This window comes from Schistocerca cancellata, chromosome 6, assembly GCF_023864275.1.
Source record: "Schistocerca cancellata isolate TAMUIC-IGC-003103 chromosome 6, iqSchCanc2.1, whole genome shotgun sequence".
Classification (NCBI taxonomy): Eukaryota; Metazoa; Arthropoda; class Insecta; order Orthoptera; family Acrididae; genus Schistocerca; species Schistocerca cancellata.
The window spans coordinates 256601819-256624087 of record NC_064631.1 but is presented as its reverse complement, the minus strand read 5'-3'; the positions used below and the strand labels follow the sequence as shown (position 1 = coordinate 256624087).

At 41.2% G+C, this 22269-nt stretch overlaps 1 protein-coding gene across 1 annotated transcript in view; it reads right to left on the bottom strand.

Moving 5' to 3' along the window:
• LOC126190931 (ADAMTS-like protein 4) overlaps positions 1-22269 on the bottom strand; it is a 732673-nt gene that overhangs the window by 46560 nt on the left and 663844 nt on the right. The window contains exons 10-11 of the mRNA XM_049931570.1: positions 20684-20842; positions 8866-9042 (exon numbers count right to left, since the gene is read on the bottom strand). Coding sequence (XP_049787527.1) covers positions 8866-9042; positions 20684-20842 — 336 coding nt within the window. The remainder of the gene's footprint in view (positions 1-8865; positions 9043-20683; positions 20843-22269) is intronic.

The following is a 22269-nucleotide window of genomic DNA, read 5'->3' as shown; positions in this document are numbered from 1 at the left end:
TTCATGATCTATGGAACAAGTACTAATCTAATCTAATCTAATCTATGAAGGAATGAGTGGTGGTGTGGATGCCTCTGCAACTATTGGAATTTTTAGTCGATCTGTGAATGAAAGGGGAGAGTGTTACACCAACTTCTTGGGTGATGGAGACTCAAAAGCATATAACAGTGTAGTAGCCACACAGCCTTATGGTGAGATTATCGCAAAACTGGAATGTGTTTGTCATGTCCAGAAGAGGATGGGCATCAGGTTGAGGAAATTGAAACAAAGTTCGAGAGACAAGAAACTTTCTGATGGTAAAACCATATGAGGCAGGCTGACAGACAAAATAATTGATGAACTACAGCAGTATTATGGGATGGTCATTATAAATAATACTGAGGATTTGTTAAAAATGAAGCAGACAGTATGGACTAACTTCTTCCACAGACTGTCAACTGATGAAAAACCAGTACACCACCTTTGCCCTCCTGGACCTGATTCATGGTGCAATTACCACAATGCCCAGTACTCAAACAGTTCATACAGTCATAAACATCCATCCCAGCAGCTGTCATGGATATCATAAAACCTATTTACAGGGACCTGGAAAATCTTGAATTACTGAAGAATTGTCTGCATGGTCAGACTCAAAATCCCAATGAGATGTTCAGTAATCTTATATGGACTCGCTTGCCATAAAATGTTTTTGTTGGAATGAAGACACTAAAGTCGGGGGTCAGTGATGGTGTTATTGCGTTTAATGATAGCATCATTGGTAGGGTGAAAGTGCTACAGCATATGGGAATTAATCCTAGAGCAAAATCCACCAGAGAAATTGAACGGATGGACAAGGTTCGCATTGATAAAGCAGAGTATGCAGCACAGTTGGCCACTAAGGAGTCCAGAAAGAAGAAAAGAAGAAAAAACTTGGAAAAAGATCAAGAGCATGATATACAGTATGGTGCAGGGTGCTTCTGAGTGATTAAAAATTAAGAATTAAGCACATATTAAGTGAGTTACAGTCTTTTGAAACTTTAGAAACCATTCCTGAAAATTTACATTTTCTGTAGCATTTTTCCCTAAATCTCAGAAAATCACTTCAAGTAGAGTATTCAAATTTTCAGAGAGTAATAACATACATATCCTGAGTCTACTGAACTAAAAGAAGAACATAATGTTATGTATAATTAAAATTATTTAGGATAATGTACAATAAAAGTACACAAAATTCATCCATCATCAATTATCTTGTTATTCATTATATTTGATATTGTACGCTGCGTTTGATTGACGTCCGTTCAAAGTTTGTTATTCATTATATTTGATATTGTACGCTACGTTTGATTGACGCGTTTGATTGATGTCTGTTCAGAGTTTGTTATTCATTATATTTGATATTGTACGCTACGTTTGATTGACGTCTGTTCAAAGTGATTTTTAACCATGTAATGAAAAAAATTGTACTTCCGAAAGCAGTAGCTGAAATGCAATTATTGTAGTTCAGTAGACTCAGAACATACAGTTCAATGTCCTGTAAAAGTTTCATGTCAATGGCTACAGTGATTCCTGAAATACCAAGCCAAGTCACTAAATTTAACATTGTCGGGATAGAACATTCCAACTCCCCCTAATATGTCTGCGCAGATCTAGGGAGTAAAGCAAATCCTCCTCAAGATCAGCCAAAGGACTGTTACATCCCCTGCAGTAATTACTATTTGGATTTTGGACTACAGGAAGTTTCAAGAAGCCATGCTCCATTGTGTGATGTCTTGATAATTACAAAAGCTGTCTCAAATACAAGTCTGGAATCCACAAAAAAGGAAAACATATACACAAATGTTGTTCTGCCATCTGGTGTCAACAAGATGAATCTGAAAGTTCAAAGGCTGATACCAGTGTGTTTGGTTCAAAGAGGTATGTAACGTAGCAGAGCGAATTTCACCAACACAAGTATATAATATGTCTGATTAATAAACATCCTGATACACTGTAGTTTTGTTGTATGAATGTATTTTTGCTACCATGTATTGATTTTCAACTTACACTAATCATTGTGTAAATGTGCTGGTAATTGTAACTGACTTACAGAATGAGGTATGTTAATAGAATCTAACAAGATGACAGAACAATGTTGTCATTACATATGCACTGGAGCACATTTATTTGAACAGAATGATAGAGATTTGACATTGGATTTCATCTTACTGTAAGTAATTAGAATGAGCATTTGTTTTTGATGAAAACTAAAATATTTCTACATTAATCATTAAAGCTATAATAATGTACGGAAAGTTTTGTTTGAGAATAATGAATTATTTATGAATACAGGAGATGACTCACCAAAAGGCAGAAGTGCTGCATCATTGACAGGTACACAAACAAAAGGTACAGGGCTTTACTTTGCTAGCTTTCAGAATGAAATTCCTTTCTCAAGCTGTAGGAGAAACATGCGCACACACACACACACACACACACACACACACACACACACACACACACCTACATCTCAACAGGAAAGGGAAGGGGAAACTGGCTGGGGTAATAGCAGGAAATTTAAGGGGGGGAGGCACTGCCATGAATGGTAAAATACCAGTGGTTACAGGTGTTGGGGCAGCACCTTTTTTAGGATAGGTAAGACAGAAAGATGTCAAGTTCTACGAGAGGTCAGGATTGAAACAAATCTTCAGTTTAGGAAAGAAATTAAACAGCACAATTCTAGCACATTAGATCACCAATCACAGCTACCAATTATAAATTTTCACCAATCACCAGAAATTTTATCTCCACCAAGTTGTATGTCAGTCCTAGGTAATTGCATTGATGAATTAAAGTCACCCAACCCAGTTGACATAATCTGCCTCTCTGAACACCATGTGACCACTGGTATAGGAACTAGGCCTAAGCACAATGAGAAACTCAGACAGGAGAGTACTGCAAATGTTAGAATAAGGAAAGGTTCTCATAAAAGTATAATTAAAAATAATGTAAGTATATTTCATCAAAATATTGGGAGTTTAAAGAATAAAGTAGATGAGCTTCTGGTTTGTTTAGAAGATTTAGAAGCTGAGAATGAAATAGATATACTATGCCTGTCTGAGCATCACATTGTTACTGATATGGATAAGGTAAATGTAAGTGGTTATAAGCTCTCTGCACATGTAATGAGAGAAAATATGGAGAAAGGAGGAGTTGCCATATATGTCAAAAGTTACCATTGTGCAAAAAGTATAGAAACAAAAAAGTTTTGTGTAGAGAAACATATAGAAGCATGTGCCTGTGAGCTTAAATTAAATAAAGGCACATTTATAATTGTAACTGTATATAGGTCCCCATCAGGAAATTTTCATTTATTTCTGAAAAATTTGGACTCCTTGTTGTGCTATCTGTCAGACAGGGGGAAGCAAATTATTATTTGTGGGGACTTCAATGTAGATTCTCTGAAAGAGGGTAATAGGAAAAATGACCATGAAGTATTACTCGGTTCTTTCAATTTGACACCCGTTATTGATTTTCCTACTCGGGTGGTAAAGGATAGCAGCTCACTGATAGATAACTTCTTTGTAGACCAAGATAAGTTTAACCAGATAAATGCTCAGCCTGTTGAGAATGGTCTTTCTGATCATGGTGCACAGCTAGTTACAATATATGACATAGCTCCATTCAGCAATACTAAACAGTCCTCCAAAGTAGTACGTTCAGTCAACGATTTAACAATTGCAAATTTCAGGGAAAGCCTACAGCAGTTAGACAGGAATGAGGTGTACCGTGAACCTGATGCCAATTTAAAATATAATTTATTTCATGACATTTTTGTAAATGCATTTGAAAACTGCTTCCCCAAGAAAATAGTTAAATATACTCGTAAGAAACCTTGTAACAAATCATGGCTTACTAAGGGTATAAAAATATCTTGTAACCGGAAAAGGGAAATGTATCTGACAGCAAGAAAGAGTAGTGACCCAGAAACTATCAAAAATTATAAAAACTACTGTGTTATATTAAGAAAAGTTATTAAAAAATTCAGGAGTATGTGTACCATGTCTGAAATCAGCAACTCTGATAATAAAATTAAAACAATTTGGAATATTATTAAAAGAGAAACAGGTCAACCAAGAGCAGAGGAAGACAGTATTACCATCAAATTGAATGAAAGCTTTACGAACAAAAAGTCAGAAGTTGAAAATATTTTTAATAATCATTTTCTAAATGTTGTGGATATAGTAGGATCCAGGTGTTCATTAGAAGATGCTAGGCTGTTAATGGAAGAGGCCATACCTATGCAATTTGATACAATTGAAATCTCACCCACTTCTCCCTCTGAAATTAGGAAAATAATAAACTTGCTTAAAAGCAAAAACTCACATGGAATTGATGGCATTTCCAGCAAAATACTAAAAGCTTGTTCTCAACAGATAAGTAAGATTCTCAGCCACCTGTGTAATAGCTCTCTGGAACAGGGCATTTTCCCTGATAGACTGAAATATGCTATTGTTATACCTTTGCATAAAAAGGGGGATAGATCTGATGTCAACAATTACCGTCCAATCTCCCTTCTAACAGCTTTATCCAAAATTTTTGAGAAAGTAATGTATTCAAGAGTAGCTTCACATATCTGTAAAAATGAAGTACTAACAAAATGTCAGTTTGGTTTCCAGAAAGGTTTTTCAACAGAAAATGCCATATATGCTTTCACCAGTCAAATTTTGAATGATCTGAATAACCGAAAACCACCCATTGGGATTTTTTGTGATCTCTCAAAGGCTTTTGATTGTGTAAATCATGAAATTCTGCTAGACAAGCTCAAGTATTGTGGCATGAGTGGGACAGTGCACAAATGGTTTAATTCGTACCTAACTGGAAGAGTGCAGAAAGTTGAAATAAGTAGTTCTCGTAACATGCAAAGATCAGCACATTCCTCAAACTGGGGAACTATCAAGAATGGGGTTCCACAAGGGTCAGTCTTGGGTCCTTTGTTGTTCTTATTATATATTAATGACTTGACATTCTATATTCATGAAGAGGCAAAGTTAGTTCTCTTTGCTGATGATACAAGTATAGTAATCACACCTGAGAAACAAGAATTATCTGATGAAATTGTCAATACTGTCTTTCAGAAAATTACTAAGTGGTTCCTTGTAAACGGACTCTCACTGAATTTTGATAAGACACAGTACATACAGTTCCGTACAGTGAATGGTATGACGCCATTAATAAATATAGACCTTAATCAGAAGCATATAGCTAAGGTAGAATATTCCAAATTTTTAGGTGTGTCCATTGATGAGAGATTAAATTGGAAGAAACACATTGATGATCTGCTGAAACGTTTGAGTTCAGCTACTTATGCAATAAGGGTCATTGCAAATTTTGGTGATAAACATCTTAGTAAATTAGCTTACTACGGCTATTTTCACTCATTGCTTTCATATGGCATCATATTTTGGGGTAATTCATCACTGAGGAATAAAGTATTTATTGCACAAAAGCGTGTAATCAGAATAATAGCTAGAGTCCACCCAAGATCATTCTGCAGACATTTATTTAAGGATCTAGGGATATTCACAGTAGCTTCTCAGTATATATACTCTCTTATGAAATTTGTTATTAACAACCAAACCCAATTCAAAAGTAATAGCAGTGTGCATAACTACAATACTAGGAGAAAGGACGATCTTCACTATTCAAGATTAAATCTAACTTTGGCACAGAAAGGGGTGAATTATACTGGCACTAAAGTCTTTGGTCACTTACCAAATAGTATCAAAAGTCTGACAGATAACCAACAAGTATTTAAGAAGAAATTAAAAGAATTTCTGAATGACAACTCCTTCTACTCCATAGAGGAATTTTTAGATATAAATTAAGAAAAAAAAAATTATTAAAAAAAAAAATAAAAATAAAAATAAAAAATAAAGAAAAATAAAAAACACACAAAAAAATAAAGTTGTTATATTAACTTAAATATGTTGTTAAATTAACCTAATTATGTCATGTATTGAAAAATTCGACTCGTTCCACATCATTACGAAATATCGTATTCATGATCCATGGAACTAGTATTAATCTAATCTAATCTAACACACACACATGTACATGCCTGCAGTCGATTTCCAGCTCTTTCCTGGCCCATTGCCAGCTCTTTCCTGGCCCATTGCCAGCTCTTTCCTGGCCCATTGCCATCTCTTTCCTGGCCCATGGAGAGTGTAGTGCGATGAGGTGGTGGTGCAGGGTGGGATGAGGAATAGAGAGAGGTGGGAGGCAGGGAGGGGGTTGGGAGGAAGCGTCTAGCTGCTCGAGGGAAAGTGGAGAGCCATCTGTGAGCTAGCTAGGGGTACAGGTAGAGGAGGCAGGAGGCAGATGGTTGGACACATTGCATAGGTTGTGCAGCACCCTTTGAAATCTCACATGTTGTGATCTGCTGCACAATGCCCATTGTGTGGTCCACTTTGTTTTTGGTGACATTTTAGCAGTGGCCAGAGCACAACATGTGAGATTTCAATGGTTGTTTCACAACCTATGCCATCTGGATCCTCCTTGCCACCATCAGGTGTGTGTGTGTGTGTGTGTGTGTGTGTGTGTGTGTGTGTGTGTGAGTGGGGGAGGGGGGGGGGTGCATGTGTGGATCCCAGTACCCCTGTCAAATACATGTCACCTACTCGTGTCCTACCATCTCAAGCCCTAGTCTGTGAAAAGCTACCAAAGCAAAGCTCTGTACCTTTTGTTTGTGCACCTGTCGACAATGCAGTGCTTCTGCCTTTCAGTGAGTCGTCTCCTTTATTCCTAAATAGTTCATTGATCATTAAAGGGATTTATTTTACAAAAATCATCATAGAAAATCTTTTTCTTTACAAAATAATTTTTCATTCTTTGGTAAATGTGTTATCATATATTTTGTTCAAGTTTTTGTTCATTGTGAGAGTTGGTGTAATGACAATTATAACAATACCATAGGTATGATTTATTGTCAAGAATCTATATAGGCTCAATAATAAAGTGGGAGTGGGAGTCTGGCACACCAGCACCACACTGCTCCCTCTAGTCACCGGAAACCGCCAGATTGCTTCTCTTTGAAAGAAAAACAAAAATATCCCTGACTGCCAAGCACCTTCCCACACTATCTATATTCATATTTGTTTTGGTGAAAGATTTATATCTAATTCATGTTAAACAAAATCAGTGAATGATTTTCCTACCCCCTACCCCCAAATAATCAGTGTACGGAATTGCTTGTCCCACACCAAATAGTAGTTAGCACCCCACTCAACCCTTGTTGTCAAGCCACATCCTTCAAGTACCATGACAATAGATTCCATAGGCGCTGTAGATACAGTGCTTCATTGAGATGGTTGTCTGCAGTAACTAGCCCAATGAGCTGGGTATTGGGGAAGATACAACACCTGCTAAATATTACCATTGAAAACTGCAATGTTTAAGATTTTCCTCCCACACATATGAGAGTTGTTACTGTTACTGATTTTCTGCAGCTTGGGAATGGTTAATAATAGTATCTCCACTTATATTCTGCTATATTGTCAGAATGGTCTATACTGCACCCACTTTAAATTTATTTGGACAATATTCTTCATAAATGGAAAAGGCTCTTCATTGCTTAGATAAAAAACTACAGGCTGGTTTTTAATTTACAGATCATGAGACTATAACATTGCAGCTATTAGGAGTAAACTGTCTAAGACAGTCACAACATCTTTGTGTTCTGCCTTACGGCAGGTCTTGTCATGGGGGAAGCCCCATCAGAGAGGTCCACCGTATTAGTGTCTAGGGAAGTGATTCCGGTGATGGTTTCCTGTTGCCTTCCACTGATGATGATGAAAAAACTACAGTTAATTATTGAGCCTTGAAATATAATAATAACGGATTTCTTGAAGAGGATATAACATGTTGTACTTATTTTGTTCAGGGTTCTTCTAATGTACGTATGACACTGTTAACATTCAGATGAACTTCAAGTTCGTTGTTTTAATATGAGCAGTGGAAAAAGTGCATCAAAATGAGGCTCTACAAGTGTTTTCCAGATATTCAGCAGCTACAGTTTAGGTAAAGCATGGGAACTACACTCAATTCTCTTAACTCATGTTGAGAACTATATCCTGGTTTCAGGAAGGGCATTTGGCCACACACTATGATTAAAGTTGCCAGTAGACCGTCTGGAGACACAAACAAGGCTAGAAAAATGATGATGTTGAAAAACATGTTAACACTTATTCTTTGGTCATGGATAAGTACCCTTTAAGCTATTTTGTTATAGAAGGGTACAGTCTTCTGATATTTTCCTCTTTTATAGCTTTTTTATAGTTTAGTAAACTTTTTTTTGTCTTAAATTTTTATGAGATATTGTTTTGTTCTCTTTGATGGCACACAGAAACAGTCTGTTTGGAGTCCAAACAGACAGAAATAAAATCTTAATTCAACACCTGCAGAAGACAAATAGGGAAATTGTTGAAGTATCATGTAAAGAAAAATGACACCATTTACTCAGCTGCAATCCTAGAAATTTTGTTTGAGAGTTCAGATACTGTAATAGCCAATTCCTTGAAAGGAAGTCAATGACACAATCCTAGGTACATGGAAATCATCATATTTTTGGTTGTTGAAGGTTCTTGTAATGTACACATGTCATTGTCAATAATCATATGAACATTATGTTGGTCTCTTCAGTTTTAGCAGAAATATTATTCACAGACTAAATACAAACCATCACAAAGGATTCCAAAGATTTTAATTGTGCATTATCTGCAGTGATATATAGATCTAATTTTACCTGCACAGTTCTGTAGAGAAACGAAGATTTTATAGCACAAGCAAGACACCACTAATTTCTAACTCTAGAGTTCAAATAGTAACATTCTGGAAATTATAAATTACCTGTGACCAGTCAGAGGTGAACCATAACTCAGATGGACAAGTATTGGCTTGACAGTTGCGTTCAGCTGGTGGTTTTAATCCGTGGGGGCAGCTGGAGTCATGAGTTACTCTTTGTTGCCCACGAATAGTCGCAATGCAGATCACAGATCTGGTCTGTCGGCCCAAGCCACATGAACACTACAACAAAAAGAAATAACAATCACATGTTATTTTAATTTATGATTAAAAAGAATTAACATCCCTCTCAGTCTAACTTTAGTCTTTGATTTGATCAGGCTTCAGCAGGTAGCATGTTAATTCACTTTTTTATTTAAAGGAGCCACTTTAAATTTTTCCTCAGTAAGTGGATCACACCAGGCATTCCAAACTCACGAAAATCAGAAGTGTAACTGGGAATCCGCTCTATTTTTCTACGTATGAATATACACTCCTGGAAATGGAAAAAAGAACACATTGACACCGGTGTGTCAGACCCACCATACTTGCTCCGGACACTGTGAGAGGGCTGTACAAGCAATGATCACACGCACGGCACAGCGGACACACCAGGAACCGTGGTGTTGGCCGTCGAATGGCGCTAGCTGCGCAGCATTTGCGCACCGCCGCCGTCAGTGTCAGCCATTTTGCCATGGCATACAGAGCTCCATCGCAGTCTTTAACACTGGTAGCATGCCGCGACAGCGTGGACGTGAACCGTATGTGCAGTTGACGGACTTTGAGCGAGGGCGTATAGTGGGCACGCGGGAGGCCGGGTGGATGTACCGCCGAATTGCTCAACACGTGGGGCGTGAGGTCTCCACAGTACATCGATGTTGTCGCCAGTGGTCGGCGGAAGGTGCACGTGCCCGTCGACCTGGGACCGGACCGCAGCGACGCACGGATGCACGCCAAGACCGTAGGATCCTACGCAGTGCCGTAGGGGACCGCACCGCCACTTCCCAGGAAATTAGGGACACTGTTGCTCCTGGGGTATCGGCGAGGACCATTCGCAACCGTCTCCATGAAGCTGGGCTACGGTCCCGCACACCGTTAGGCCGTCTTCCGCTCACGCCCCAACATCGTGCAGCCCGCCTCCAGTGGTGTCGCGACAGGCGTGAATGGAGGGACGAATGGAGACGTGTCGTCTTCAGCGATGAGAGTCACTTCTGCCTTGGTGCCAATGATGGTCGTATGCGTGTTTGGCGCCATGCAGGTGAGCGCCACAATCAGGACTGGATACGACCGAGGCACACAGGGCCAACACCTGGCATCATGGTGCGGGGAGCGATCTCCTACACTGGCCGTACACCACTGGTGATCGTCGAGGGGACACTGAATAGTGCACGGTACATCCAAACCGTCATCGAACCCATCGTTCTACCATTCCTAGACCGGCAAGGGAACTTGCTGTTCCAACAGGACAATGCACGTCCGCATGTATCCCGTGCCACCCAACGTGCTCTAGAAGGTGTAAGTCAACTACCCTGGCCAGCAAGATCTCCGGATCTGTCCCCCATTGAGCATGTTTGGGACTGGATGAAGCGTCGTCTCACGCGGTCTGCACGTCCAGCACGAACGCTGGTCCAACTGAGGCGCCAGGTGGAAATGGCATGGCAAGCCGTTCCACAGGACTACATCCAGCATCTCTACGATCGTCTCCATGGGAGAATAGCAGCCTGCATTGCTGCGAAAGGTGGATATACACTGTACTAGTGCCGACATTGTGCATGCTCTGTTGCCTGTGTCTATGTGCCTGTGGTTCTGTCAGTGTGATCATGTGATGTATCTGACCCCAGGAATGTGTCAATAAAGTTTCCCCTTCCTGGGACAATGAATTCACGGTGTTCTTATTTCAATTTCCAGGAGTGTATGTTGATTGCAAGTAACTGTAGTTTCCAAGCTGTTCCTAATTAATTGCAACTAAATTTTGCTCACCACGAATTCATAGTTTTAATTTGATCTCGTAGGGGAACATGAATGATGAACAAACTTATTTAATTAATTCTGTGGCACATCTGCTCATAAATTCTGCTGCTGACATGCTGAAGAAAGTAGATGTTTTATACTGTAAGGAAATTTCTGTCAGAATATAAATAACTTTGGAGTAAAAGACCACTCACTGAATAGCAGAAGTATTGAGCCATTCACAGGCGCCCAAACAACAAAGAAAACTTTGCAAGCTTTTGGAAGGAATCATTTGATGAGCCAATGAGCTAGCCATCTATCGATGACTCAACAGCTCTACTATTTAGTGAGTGGTCTCCTTTCCCCTAAATTATTTATAACTAAAGATTTTGTCAAGTTATCTCACATCCATACATAATAGCCTGAATAAAAGTCATCAGGGAAAACAATTGTCTGCCTGTCAACAAACTGTATACTGATGACTCCAACAGTAAGTATTGCAGGTTAGAAAACTGTCTGTACAACTGTGTTACAAAGTTTAATACCAAAATACAAAATAGTTACAGATAAATAACCAGCATAACAAAATGTTTAAGGAGGTAAGTAGGGTTTTTCTATGGCAGTACTCTGGATTATGTTAGGTCAGTATGTCATCAGGAATTAAATGCAATGGGCAGAGTTCCCACTCAGCTATCAGACTGGATAATTAGGAATCAACTGGAATATAATAAAATACATTGGTACTTGTATAAGATGCTTGTATGACACCACAGAAAAGTCATGAAGTCATGATGGATAGAATGAAGCCTAACTTCTGCTTCCTTGTTTACATGTAGATCTACTTTGCTTAATTGATTTTCCTGCCTCAAATGGCTTTTATGTAGCTGATTACTTTTTATAAACTGTGATACTGTATCATCCAGTTCGATAATGAGTACATAATTAATTAGAGAGGAAGCTGGATGTATTTTGTATTATGTGTAAAAGAAAAAACCTCAAAAATTGTAAATAGTGAAGAGAATTGCAAACTGAGTATGAAAGCCAGTGAAAAGATACTGTGATGAAACTGCAGAACAGGCATGTGCATTTTTAATACAGCTCCTGTCCATGTCCTAGAAAGTGAGGTATTTTGGACCTGTGTTCTGGAAACAGTTCAAATGATGTGACTTGTCATTCTTTTACTATGTCTTTTATTTCAAGAATACTAGTCCTGCCAGACATACAACTAAGTCTGTGCAGCTTCTAAATTAGGAGGTACGCATTATCAGACTGAAGCTTTGAATCAAGTCACGCAGCATGCCTGAGTAGCTCACGTAGAACATTACCCGTGAAAAACAAGGGTTACAATTCATATTGGGCCCAGCAATCAATTTTAATTTTTCTGGTAGTTCCATTACTCTCTAATGGGTCAAATAAATGAGACCTACAGTGCTGCCATTCTTTGTACATGTTCAGTATCCCAAGTTAGTCCTTTTTGCTGTTGATGCCATACTCATCTATGATGGGCTGAAAAATTGTTTTGCATGCAATCTTGTTTGGGGACTGCATTTTCCCAATAGCATACCAATGAACTGAACTCAGCCCTGTTCCTTAACTATTACTGAGACTATGTGATTATTCCACTTCATATCCCTAAAAACTGCTACATCCATGTATCTGTTCAAGTGAGCTGATAAATCACTGATATTGTGATTGTAGGATACTATGTTTTTACATTTTGTTACATGGCAGTTTTACATTTCTGAACAGTTTAAGTAAGTCGCTTTAAAAATATGATCAAGTTTTAAGTAGACATCTGCGCAGCTTCTACAGAGAGTGCTTCATTCTGGATGGCTATCGAATTTTTTGCAATGGAGTCTTTGAATAAGAGTTCTCAGTTTACTTGCTGCATAAAATTCATATAAAATCGCAGACTTTTGATGTCTGCATCCATCATCATCATCAGGGGCTAAGATTGACTGTGATGAACTGATGAGGCTCCAACTTTTATACCAAAGGATGCCATCTGGTAGGCTGGATCACCATGATGACAACACAGAAATGGTGCACTCTGAGGTGGTGTCCTCAACATCCATAGATTTTGTTTGCACTCTCTATCCAGCATTGCTTGTAACACTATTCCTCCCTTCAGGCAGTAAGGTGCAAGAGGTCTTCCTGTGTGCTCTTCCTTATTAAGTGCATGCTTCCATGTGTTACTAAGAGCATAGTCCATGTCTCTACTGAAGTCGTTTTCACATACTCTGATTTCAACTGCTTCACCTATCACAGAGTCCCTATAGGTCAACAAGTGAGCAAGTGTTCTTATATGTTCAAGCAAAATCTTGTGCTTATTTAACAGACTATGCTGTGCCACCACTGATTTATACAAACACTCATTTTTTAAGGTGATGGTGATGCTTGATGTACCAATTGTCAACAGTCTGTATTGACTGTACCACACAATTTTTGCCACACACTCAAGGAATATTATAAATTCCTGGCACTCTCAGGGCGGGATTATCCTAAACTGGTTGCAGCATTTCTTTAATTTTTATGGGTCATCCAAAGACTGATCTGACTGCTTGCCTGTGTAGGACTCCACCGATCTTGCTACACTGCAGGATGGATGGTCCAGTACTTGTTGGTCCTCTTGCCACGTTTAAATGACATTGTATCTTGGTTTCCTTGACAGTGCCGATTTAATATCATGGAGAGAATACCCATTCCTTCTGAATGTCATCATAAGGCTGTTAATTTCAGAGCTTAGGAGGTCCTTGTCCAAAACAGTCCTGCCTCTGTGCCCTAACATGTTCAGCATAGTTCTCTTTGGAGCTGGGTGGTGAAAGCTACACCCGTTATGATACAGGTCTGTATGCATCTGTTTCCTGTACACAGAATGGCCAAGCTGTAAAGATCCATTCGCAAGTATGGCAGAAGTTCCAGTCTGTATGGACTGTTACCATTCGCTGCATTGGCATCACCTGAAATACAGGTATTTGGACAAATCAACAGCGGCAGAGCACAACCTCTCAGATAAGCACAATATTTTGCTTGAGAAAATGAGAATACTCGCTCACACATCAACCTATTGGGACTCAGTGACCAGAGAAGCATTTGAAATTAGTCTATGAGAAAAGAACTCCAACAGAGACATCAGCTATGCACATCACAATGGATGTGGGCACATGATAAAGAAAGAGCACAGAGGAAGAATTCTTGCAGTTTACTTCCTGACGTGAGGGATGGTGCTGCAATCTAAGCTGGAAAGAGAGCCCAAACAAAATCTGTGAACTTAGAGGGCGCCACTACAGCAGGCGCCACTTCTTCGTTGTTGTCACGATGTAATCCTGCCAATCATAAGCTGTCCTATCAGAACAAAACTGGGAGCCTTGCTAATTCAAGCCTGACGATGATGGAGACAGTCATCATCTGAATTTGATGTGACACGTAAATCAGTAACTTTTTATTCTTTCTATATAACTGATCATCTACAAATATTAACACACACACACACACACACGTGCCCCTACATTGTGCTGGTCAGACACAACACCAGGACTGCATTTCAGCAGGCAGATCAAGGGGGGGTGGGGGCTATGTTATAAGGGGTGGGTAGAGGAAGAGAGAGGCATGAGGCAGAAAGAGGGGGTTGAGTGCAAGTAGCCAGCAACTCAGAGGGAGGAAGTAGGTTTGCTAACTAGGAAGGTGGCAGGAAATGATGGCAGGTGCATGGGTTAGGCATGTGATGCATGGGTACCGAAGGCCCAAGATGAAGATGACATGGATTAGGAAGGGGTGAAAGGAACAAGGAAGACAGAGGAAGGTGTGTACTCTAGCTTGACAATGGATTTATCCCAAAAGCTAGCAATTTTTTTTCTCTTTTGTGTGTGCCTGTCAACAACTCAACACTTCCGCTATTCAGTGTGTGGTCTCCTTTACTTCTAAATTGTTTGTATAAATATTAAGTTAAGCAAATTATCAATTCATAGGTGTTGTGACTCGCCGATTATTCAAAGTACCGCCGCGCAATTACGCACGTCCTCTACGTGCGGCGCTGTCTGCCAGCCAGGCAGCAGCTGCGCCACGTAAGCGGCCAGCCGAGCAGCGGCCGCTAGACTGAGAATCAGTGCTTAATCGAATGCCGACTTGTACACAGGTCAACTTATTCAGTGACTTATATGTGTTGTTGTGTTGTCCGAAAACTGTGTTAAATTTGAAGATATAAAATTGGCGACGAGGATGGGATTTTTCCTTTTCACCGTTGACTCACAGGGTTCCATGGCTACTGTCGAGCAGCTCTTGCAAAATCTCCTTGAACAGCAAACGCTTCTAACAGCGGCGATTCGCGATTTCGTCGCAGCGTCCAATGCGGGGCGTTTCTCGTCGTTGGCTGTACCTCCTTTTCCACCTTACGACGAGACGGCGGAAGACTGGTCTGATTATGAAAAACGTCTTCGACAGCACTTCTTGGCATTTCATGTCACGGACGAACAACCATGTAAGTCTCTGTTCCTTTCCTGGATTTCACCTCAAATGTATCGGTTGTTGTCGCAATTGGCTCCTTTGAAGGATCCTGCGTCTTTGTCCTTTGCTGAAATGTGCTCCCTTCTGTCTGTCTATTTTCAAAAGCAAACGCATGTGGTAGCCTCTCGTGTTGCCTTTTATCGTTGTCAAAAACATCCAAATCAGTCCTATCGCGCTTGGGCTGCTGAACTTCACGGCCTCAGTCGAAAGTGTCAATTTGTTACTGACGTTCACAAAGAATCCTATGCCGATTCCATGGTACGGGATGCTATTATCCAGTCGGCGCCCGACAAAGAAGTTCGGCAACGTGCCCTTCAGTTGGCGAATCCGACTCTAGATGAAGTTCTCTCCATTGCGCAGTCTTTTGAAATTTCTCGCGCCGCTGGGGCGCAAATAGAAGCGTGGGGTGACGTCGGGGAATTACAACCTCTGTGCGCTGTTGACGACGCATGCGGCGCGTCCCCGCCGGCCGATGTGGCCGCAGTACGCTCCCACGCGCCGCCTCGGCCTAGCCGTAAACAACCCACTAGGAACTGCAGGCTTTCTTGGGGAAAATAGCATACTATCACAAGTTTTTACCGTCTGCGGCGTCGGTGGCTCAGCCGCTGCATCGCCTGTTGCATAAAAACGTGCCTTTTCACTGGTCCGCATCATGTGACGCGGCTTTCCGGAAATTAAAGACTATGCTGAAACAGGCCCCGTGCCTGGCTACTTATCGACCTGGCCAACATCTTGTTCTTGCCACAGACGCCTCTCAATACGGGGTCGGTGCAGTCCTTGCACACCGTTTTTCTGACGGTTCGGAACAACCCATCGCTTATGCCTCCAAAACGCTCATGGATGCCCAACAAAAGTATTCTCAAATTGAGAAAGAAGCTTTGGCCATCATTTATGCTCTTCATAAGTTTGGTGTTTTTCTCTATGGCTCAAAATTTCATCTTGTTACGGATCACAAACCGCTTGTTTCCTTGTTTCATCCATCAACATCACTTCCCGACAAGGCTGCACACCGCCTCCAGCGTTGGGCTCTTTACTTGTCCCGTTTCAATTATGAGATTCATTTCCGACCAACGGCTCAACATGCGAATGCTGATGCTTTGTCTCGCCTTCCCATGGGTCCTGATCAGGCATTCGATAGGGACGAACTTTTGTGTTTCCACCTGGATGTTGCCGAGCAGCGGGTTGTGGACGGGTTCCTCATCACTGGGGACAGGCTGGCGGCTGCTACGGGTTCTGACCCTACCCTCTCCCGGGTTTTACGCTGTATTCAGAAGGGTTGGCCAGATCGCCCGTCCGCTAAGACTTCTGATCTGTTGCGGAACTACTACACTTTGCGCTACCGCCTCACGGCTAGGGATGGTGTTATCCTCCTCTCCACTGACAATGCTTCGCCGCGTGTTGTGGTACCTGCGTCTTTGTGGGCTTCGGTCTTGCGCCTCCTTCACCAGGGGCACTGGGGTGTGTCTCACACAAAATCTCTGGCACGCCGTCATGTGTACTGGCCTGGCATCAACTCTGACATCGCAAACATGGTCGCTGCCTGCGGCCCTTGTGCGTCACAGGCCGCTGCCCCGAAGTCATCTTTGTCACCGTGGCCTTCGCCTGAGAAGCCCTGGGAGCGCATTCATGCTGACTTTGCGGGACCCTTTATAGGTACTTATTGGCTCCTCGTAATTGACGCCTATTCTAACTTTCCTTTCATTGTCCGTTGCACGTCACCTACCACCGCGGCAACCACCAGTGCTCTCGCCCGCATTTTTTCTTTGGAAGGCCTCCCCTCTACTCTTGTTACTGATAATGGTCCGCAATTTGCCTCTTCCGACTTTGCGGATTTTTGTGCTCGTCACGGCGTTACGCATGTCACGGCCCCGCCGTTCCATCCACAATCCAACGGTGAGGCTGAACGACTGGTCCGCACATTTAAGGCTCAGATGCGGAAACTTCTGACTTCTTCTGCTGCTGATGACGCGCTTCTCCAGTTCCTGGCGTCTTACCGTTTCACCCCCATGGGCGATCACAGCCCGGCTGAGCCATTACATGGCCGACAGCCACGCACGCTACTTCATCTTCTGCGGCCTCCCACCTTACGGCCGCGGGTGCCTTCACTTGGCCGGTTCACGGCCGACGACCTCGTCTGGGTACGGGGATATGGCAGGCGGCCAAAATGGAGCCCGGGCCGCATCTTACGACACCGTGGCAGACGCCTGTATGAAATCCAGACGGACACGGGTGTTGCAGTGCGTCATTCGGACCAGCTTCGGCCTCGGGTGCCAGCAACACCTGTTCCGAATGCCGCCACACCACCTTTGGCTCTACCTGATGCTCGGGACCTTGGCATCTCTCAATATTCACAACGCAGCCCTCTCACCGTCATCGCGATGCCAGCACCAGAACGGACGCCACCAGGAGACGTGCCCATGCAGGAACCGGAGGACCGTCCTCTGTCAGAGTACATCTACTCGCCTCCTCCTCCAACAGATGCCGACACATCGCCCATGTCTCCTGTCATATCAACTGGACTTGCCGCAATGGGCAGATTGGTGCAGGGGGCCCCAGCAGATTCAACCCCTACGTCTCCTGTCATCTCGACCCGTTATCATCGGGGACACTTCCGTCCGTACGGGAAGCCTCCTCCTCGAGACTTTACGGTGAGTCAAACAACGCCTATGGACGTTAGCCATCTCCAGGACACCTCCATCAAGACCAGTGCAATAATTTCAAAGGGGGGAAAAGTGTTGTGACTCGCCGATTATTCAAAGTACCGCCGCGCAATTACGCACGTCCTCTACGTGCGGCGCTGTCTGCCAGCCAGGCAGCAGCTGCGCCACCTAAGCAGCCAGCCGAGCAGCGGCCGCTAGACTGAGACTCAGTGCTTAATCGAATGCCGACTTGTACACAGGTCAACTTATTCAGTGACTTATATGTGTTGTTGTGTTGTCCGAAAACTGTGTTAAATTTGAAGATATAAAAATAGGCATTGGAAGACAATTTGGGTTTGAAGCAAGGAAATCTTGACTTTCCTCTTATTGCTTTTATTTTCATAGAAAGCAAGTTTAAAGCAGGTTCTGTAGGTGATGTTTGTAAATCATATTCTAATGATATTTCATTCTGAACTCTATCATTTATTTCAATCCTTCATATTATTCTAGACATAGAACTGTGAAGGAAAAATTTTAAGGATGTAGAACAAGTCAAACCGTATACAAGTGAATCATACAAAACATAATCTGTATCAACAGAAAAACACCATTGCTACTTGGTGTGTATGTAGCAGAATTTTTTGAACCCTCGACTCTAGATATTCAGATAATTTGTAGAGAGAGTGGCTAATGAGTTAGGGTTTTTCTCTTTTTTTTCTAATGTTACATTATGAGAGCTTGTTCTATACTTTTGCATTAGAGTGCGTAATTCCAAACTAAGCTAAGATTTAGGTAAGTAGGTAAACTCTACATTAAAATTTTTTTTGTATAGATCTTAATTCACCTGAAACTGATTTTTATTGTTAGCAACAAAATCCACAAAGGAGGAGTAACTGTATTGTGAAATGAGTGTAAATATCTAAGACCTTTAAAAAGGCCTCTTCAAGATGTATGATTATGTCCTTTATGCAATATTCCTACTGCTCACTTCTGCTAAATAAACATTTCACTTACTTTGGATGTACCGCTGCTAAAAATAATTCCATAAGTAACAAGGATTGAAAATATGAAAAAAAGTTGACACACATATTTAATTCAACAGAAAGAGAGATGCTTCTTAGGGTAAACTGTGTTAAACTGAACTTCTTAATTAGTTGGCTGCATTTTAATTTGTTATTTAACTGGATCCGAAACAGGAACATTTTATTTTTGGAATTTGGTTGTCAAGTAAGCGAGAGATGTTCTTGTTCATTATATCATGTGCGAATGACCTGACTTCGATGCCAAAACCATGCACCACACTCCAATCCTCAGTTGGCCAGGACTTTCCTTCTATTTATCAAGAAGTGATGATCTGTCTTCAAGACCAATCTGGGTAGTAAAACACATTTCACAAACTCCTCTGCAGAATGAATGTTTCATTCTGAAGCAGCCTCCATGTCTGTATTTCAGCCATTTCTCATTGTATTTTTTTAAGAACTTGTTCAAGTTCAGCAGCTGTGTATCAGGAGATTCAAAGTGGAATTTGGAAATGGAAACAAATGCTATTGTCTTGTTCAAGGTAGCTTCACATGACGATAAAGGTTTTACTGACTTTTAGTGTTTAAACATTGCTGACAATGTGGTCATCGGAAATGGAACATAGCGTGGATTTAACAAGGACAGGAAAAGGAATAGGCCACACTTTTTGTTGAATAAATATTCCCAGCACTGGCCTGAAGTGATCCAGGAAGTCCACTGCAAAATTGATCAGGGAGGCAATACAGAGATTTAAATCTTGCTCTTCACAAATAAAAGAATATTAGTGGAATTATGAGATGCTGCATGCATGTGAGGTGCTGTTTGTAGTGGTAAACATGGATAACACAAGTATAGTCATATTTGTCCCCTACATAAATGTAGCACACAAGTAATTTTGTACACTATTGTCTACATGGTAAGTTTCAAACAAACAATTAAAATGAATTTAAAATAAAACTATTCACATCAGAAACTAGAAAAACATAATGTGTGTTTTAAAGTACTTAGCCAAATTGACTATTTCAAAGAGAAATAATCAGCTTACCTATAATCATGAAAACATACATTATATTACTGACACAAAAAAATGCAGAATTAACAAGTACAAAATTGTTCTTTCATAATATGTAAAACCTTCCTACTTCATAACCTGTATCAGTTACTGAATACATACTGTGTGTTTCAGATTCTAATGCTTCTCTCCTTTCCTATAATTTATTGTGGCAAACTTACTTACATGTGAAATCCATTCATCATTCCTATGAATAAATGTAGAGATTACCTCTTGCGAAAAGAAAGTGGAATTCTTTGACTGAAGGACTACAGCCTGTCCTATGGACACAGCAACAAATAATATTTTGTTTTCAGGTAGGCCATATTGTTTTTATTCTTTTTGAGGATAAAAGTACCTTTCTCAATAACTGTAGTACTCCTAAAATTAGTAGTGTCAGCTTACAAACTCCACACAGAGCAATATCTAAATTTCTGGTTTCAAATGTACATTCAAGTTCATAGAGGATTGTAAATAAATTTTTTTGTGGGTAAAGAGGTCATTTACTTTGACTACATGCCACTGAAGTGCAGTGTTGTTAATGCGGAAACACCTCAATTAGTGGTAGACCAAAGCCTAACTGCAGACAGTGAGCGACCATCTGATGACTTGCAGTGTAAGGTGATTTACAGAACATTTCACCTCTCTCTTCCATGACTGCTTGGATGTGTGGGTGTGACAGAGTGATGTGAACATTACTAGGAGACATGGCACTGCTCACCTGTCCCCAGGGTCCTGCGAACCACTGGCCAGCACAATGGCGCTGGCTGGAGCAGGCGCGCCGGTCCTCGGGCCTGGAGCTAGCATCGCAAGCTGCATCACGGCCTTCAGAGCAGATGACCCGCCTCGTCTGGATACCTGTCCCGCACTCCTGGGAGCACTGTGATGAAAGCAAACAATCTGTACATATACCGCAGACTCTTGCTCTCTTAGAATACCATACACTTAGCAGTTTTAAAATTCATGATTACCTCTGGAGAAGTAAGTTGCTGGACGCCAGCAAAATATATTTTTCATTTACAAAAACAAGTCCTACGTATTTATATTTGCAATCCTGGACAGACAAGATAGTAACAGAATTTTTCTCCCATGTGCTCCTTGCTAGCAATTTATTGTAGCACACAATTTATAACCTGTTAACCACGAAATACAGCATCTACATTACATACATATATCATAACCCAAAGCCACCATACAGTGGACTGAACTTCAGTTACACTAAAATACAGTCTGGTCTGCAGCCGGCTTGCTCTTAGTTTTGTGAGTCCAACACATGCTATTATGTCCTGATCTAACTTCTCAGTAAGCAGTATATGCACAGAAGGATAATATTCAGGGTGTGCAATGAGTCAAGATATACATATATGAGACAAAGAAATCATAGAAACTTAATATGTATCCTGTATCAACAATTATCACTAAACTGTTTAATGCTATTCACACTTATGGCATCTAAATTTATAGTGCTGCTGTGCATCTGCTGCTGGCAGTGTTTTTTTAGAGGAGGAAAGTTTCTCGGGTCGACAGAAGCGTCCGACCCCACGCGTTGGCTTTGACCCGTGACGTAAGGGTATTGTCGTGTGTGGCGTCATGACGGTGCAGAGTTTGGTTTGTGAGTGTGGCGCATTTGTAGATGTCATTGTGTTATGGTTTGTTGTGCTCTCTGGTGGTATGTTCAGGATTTTCGTTTGTGTGGTGTAATGGGCTCAGTTTGCTTTTGCTCATTATCCAGAATTGTTTGTGTGTCAGTAGTGTTTGTAGTGGAATTCGTTTCAGTGCATTAACAATTTTGTGTGAAGGTTAATTTAGTGTTGTTCACTGTACATTTTGTGGTAATTTTAGTAAAATTAGTCAGTTGTTGTTTTTGTTCAGGAATGGATATGACGGATAAAATTAACAGTGTGCAGGTCAAGGGAAGTGTTCGATCCCAATGTGTGGCTGTGTATGTTGATATTGGTATCGGGAGATGTTTTTGAGCTATATAGGCCAAAGGAAGTGTTTGATCCTAGTTTACGGGATCGGGTGCTGCTGTTGAGCTATATAGGTCAAGGGAAGTGTCCGATTCCACATGATATTGTGTTTAGTGGTATTTGGGGAGTTTTGTGATGTCGTTAATTTTTTCGTCATTTTGTGTGGTTTTGTATGGGGGTGGGTGTCTAAATTTGTTTATATTTAGTTCGCCCCCACCCAAAAACACCCCATTTCCCGCGCTTGTCCCATTAGTGTCATTAGGCTTTTTGTGGAAATTGTGTGTGTTTGTTTGTATTTTCGTCCTCATAATGTGTACGTACCGACTATATATGCGCC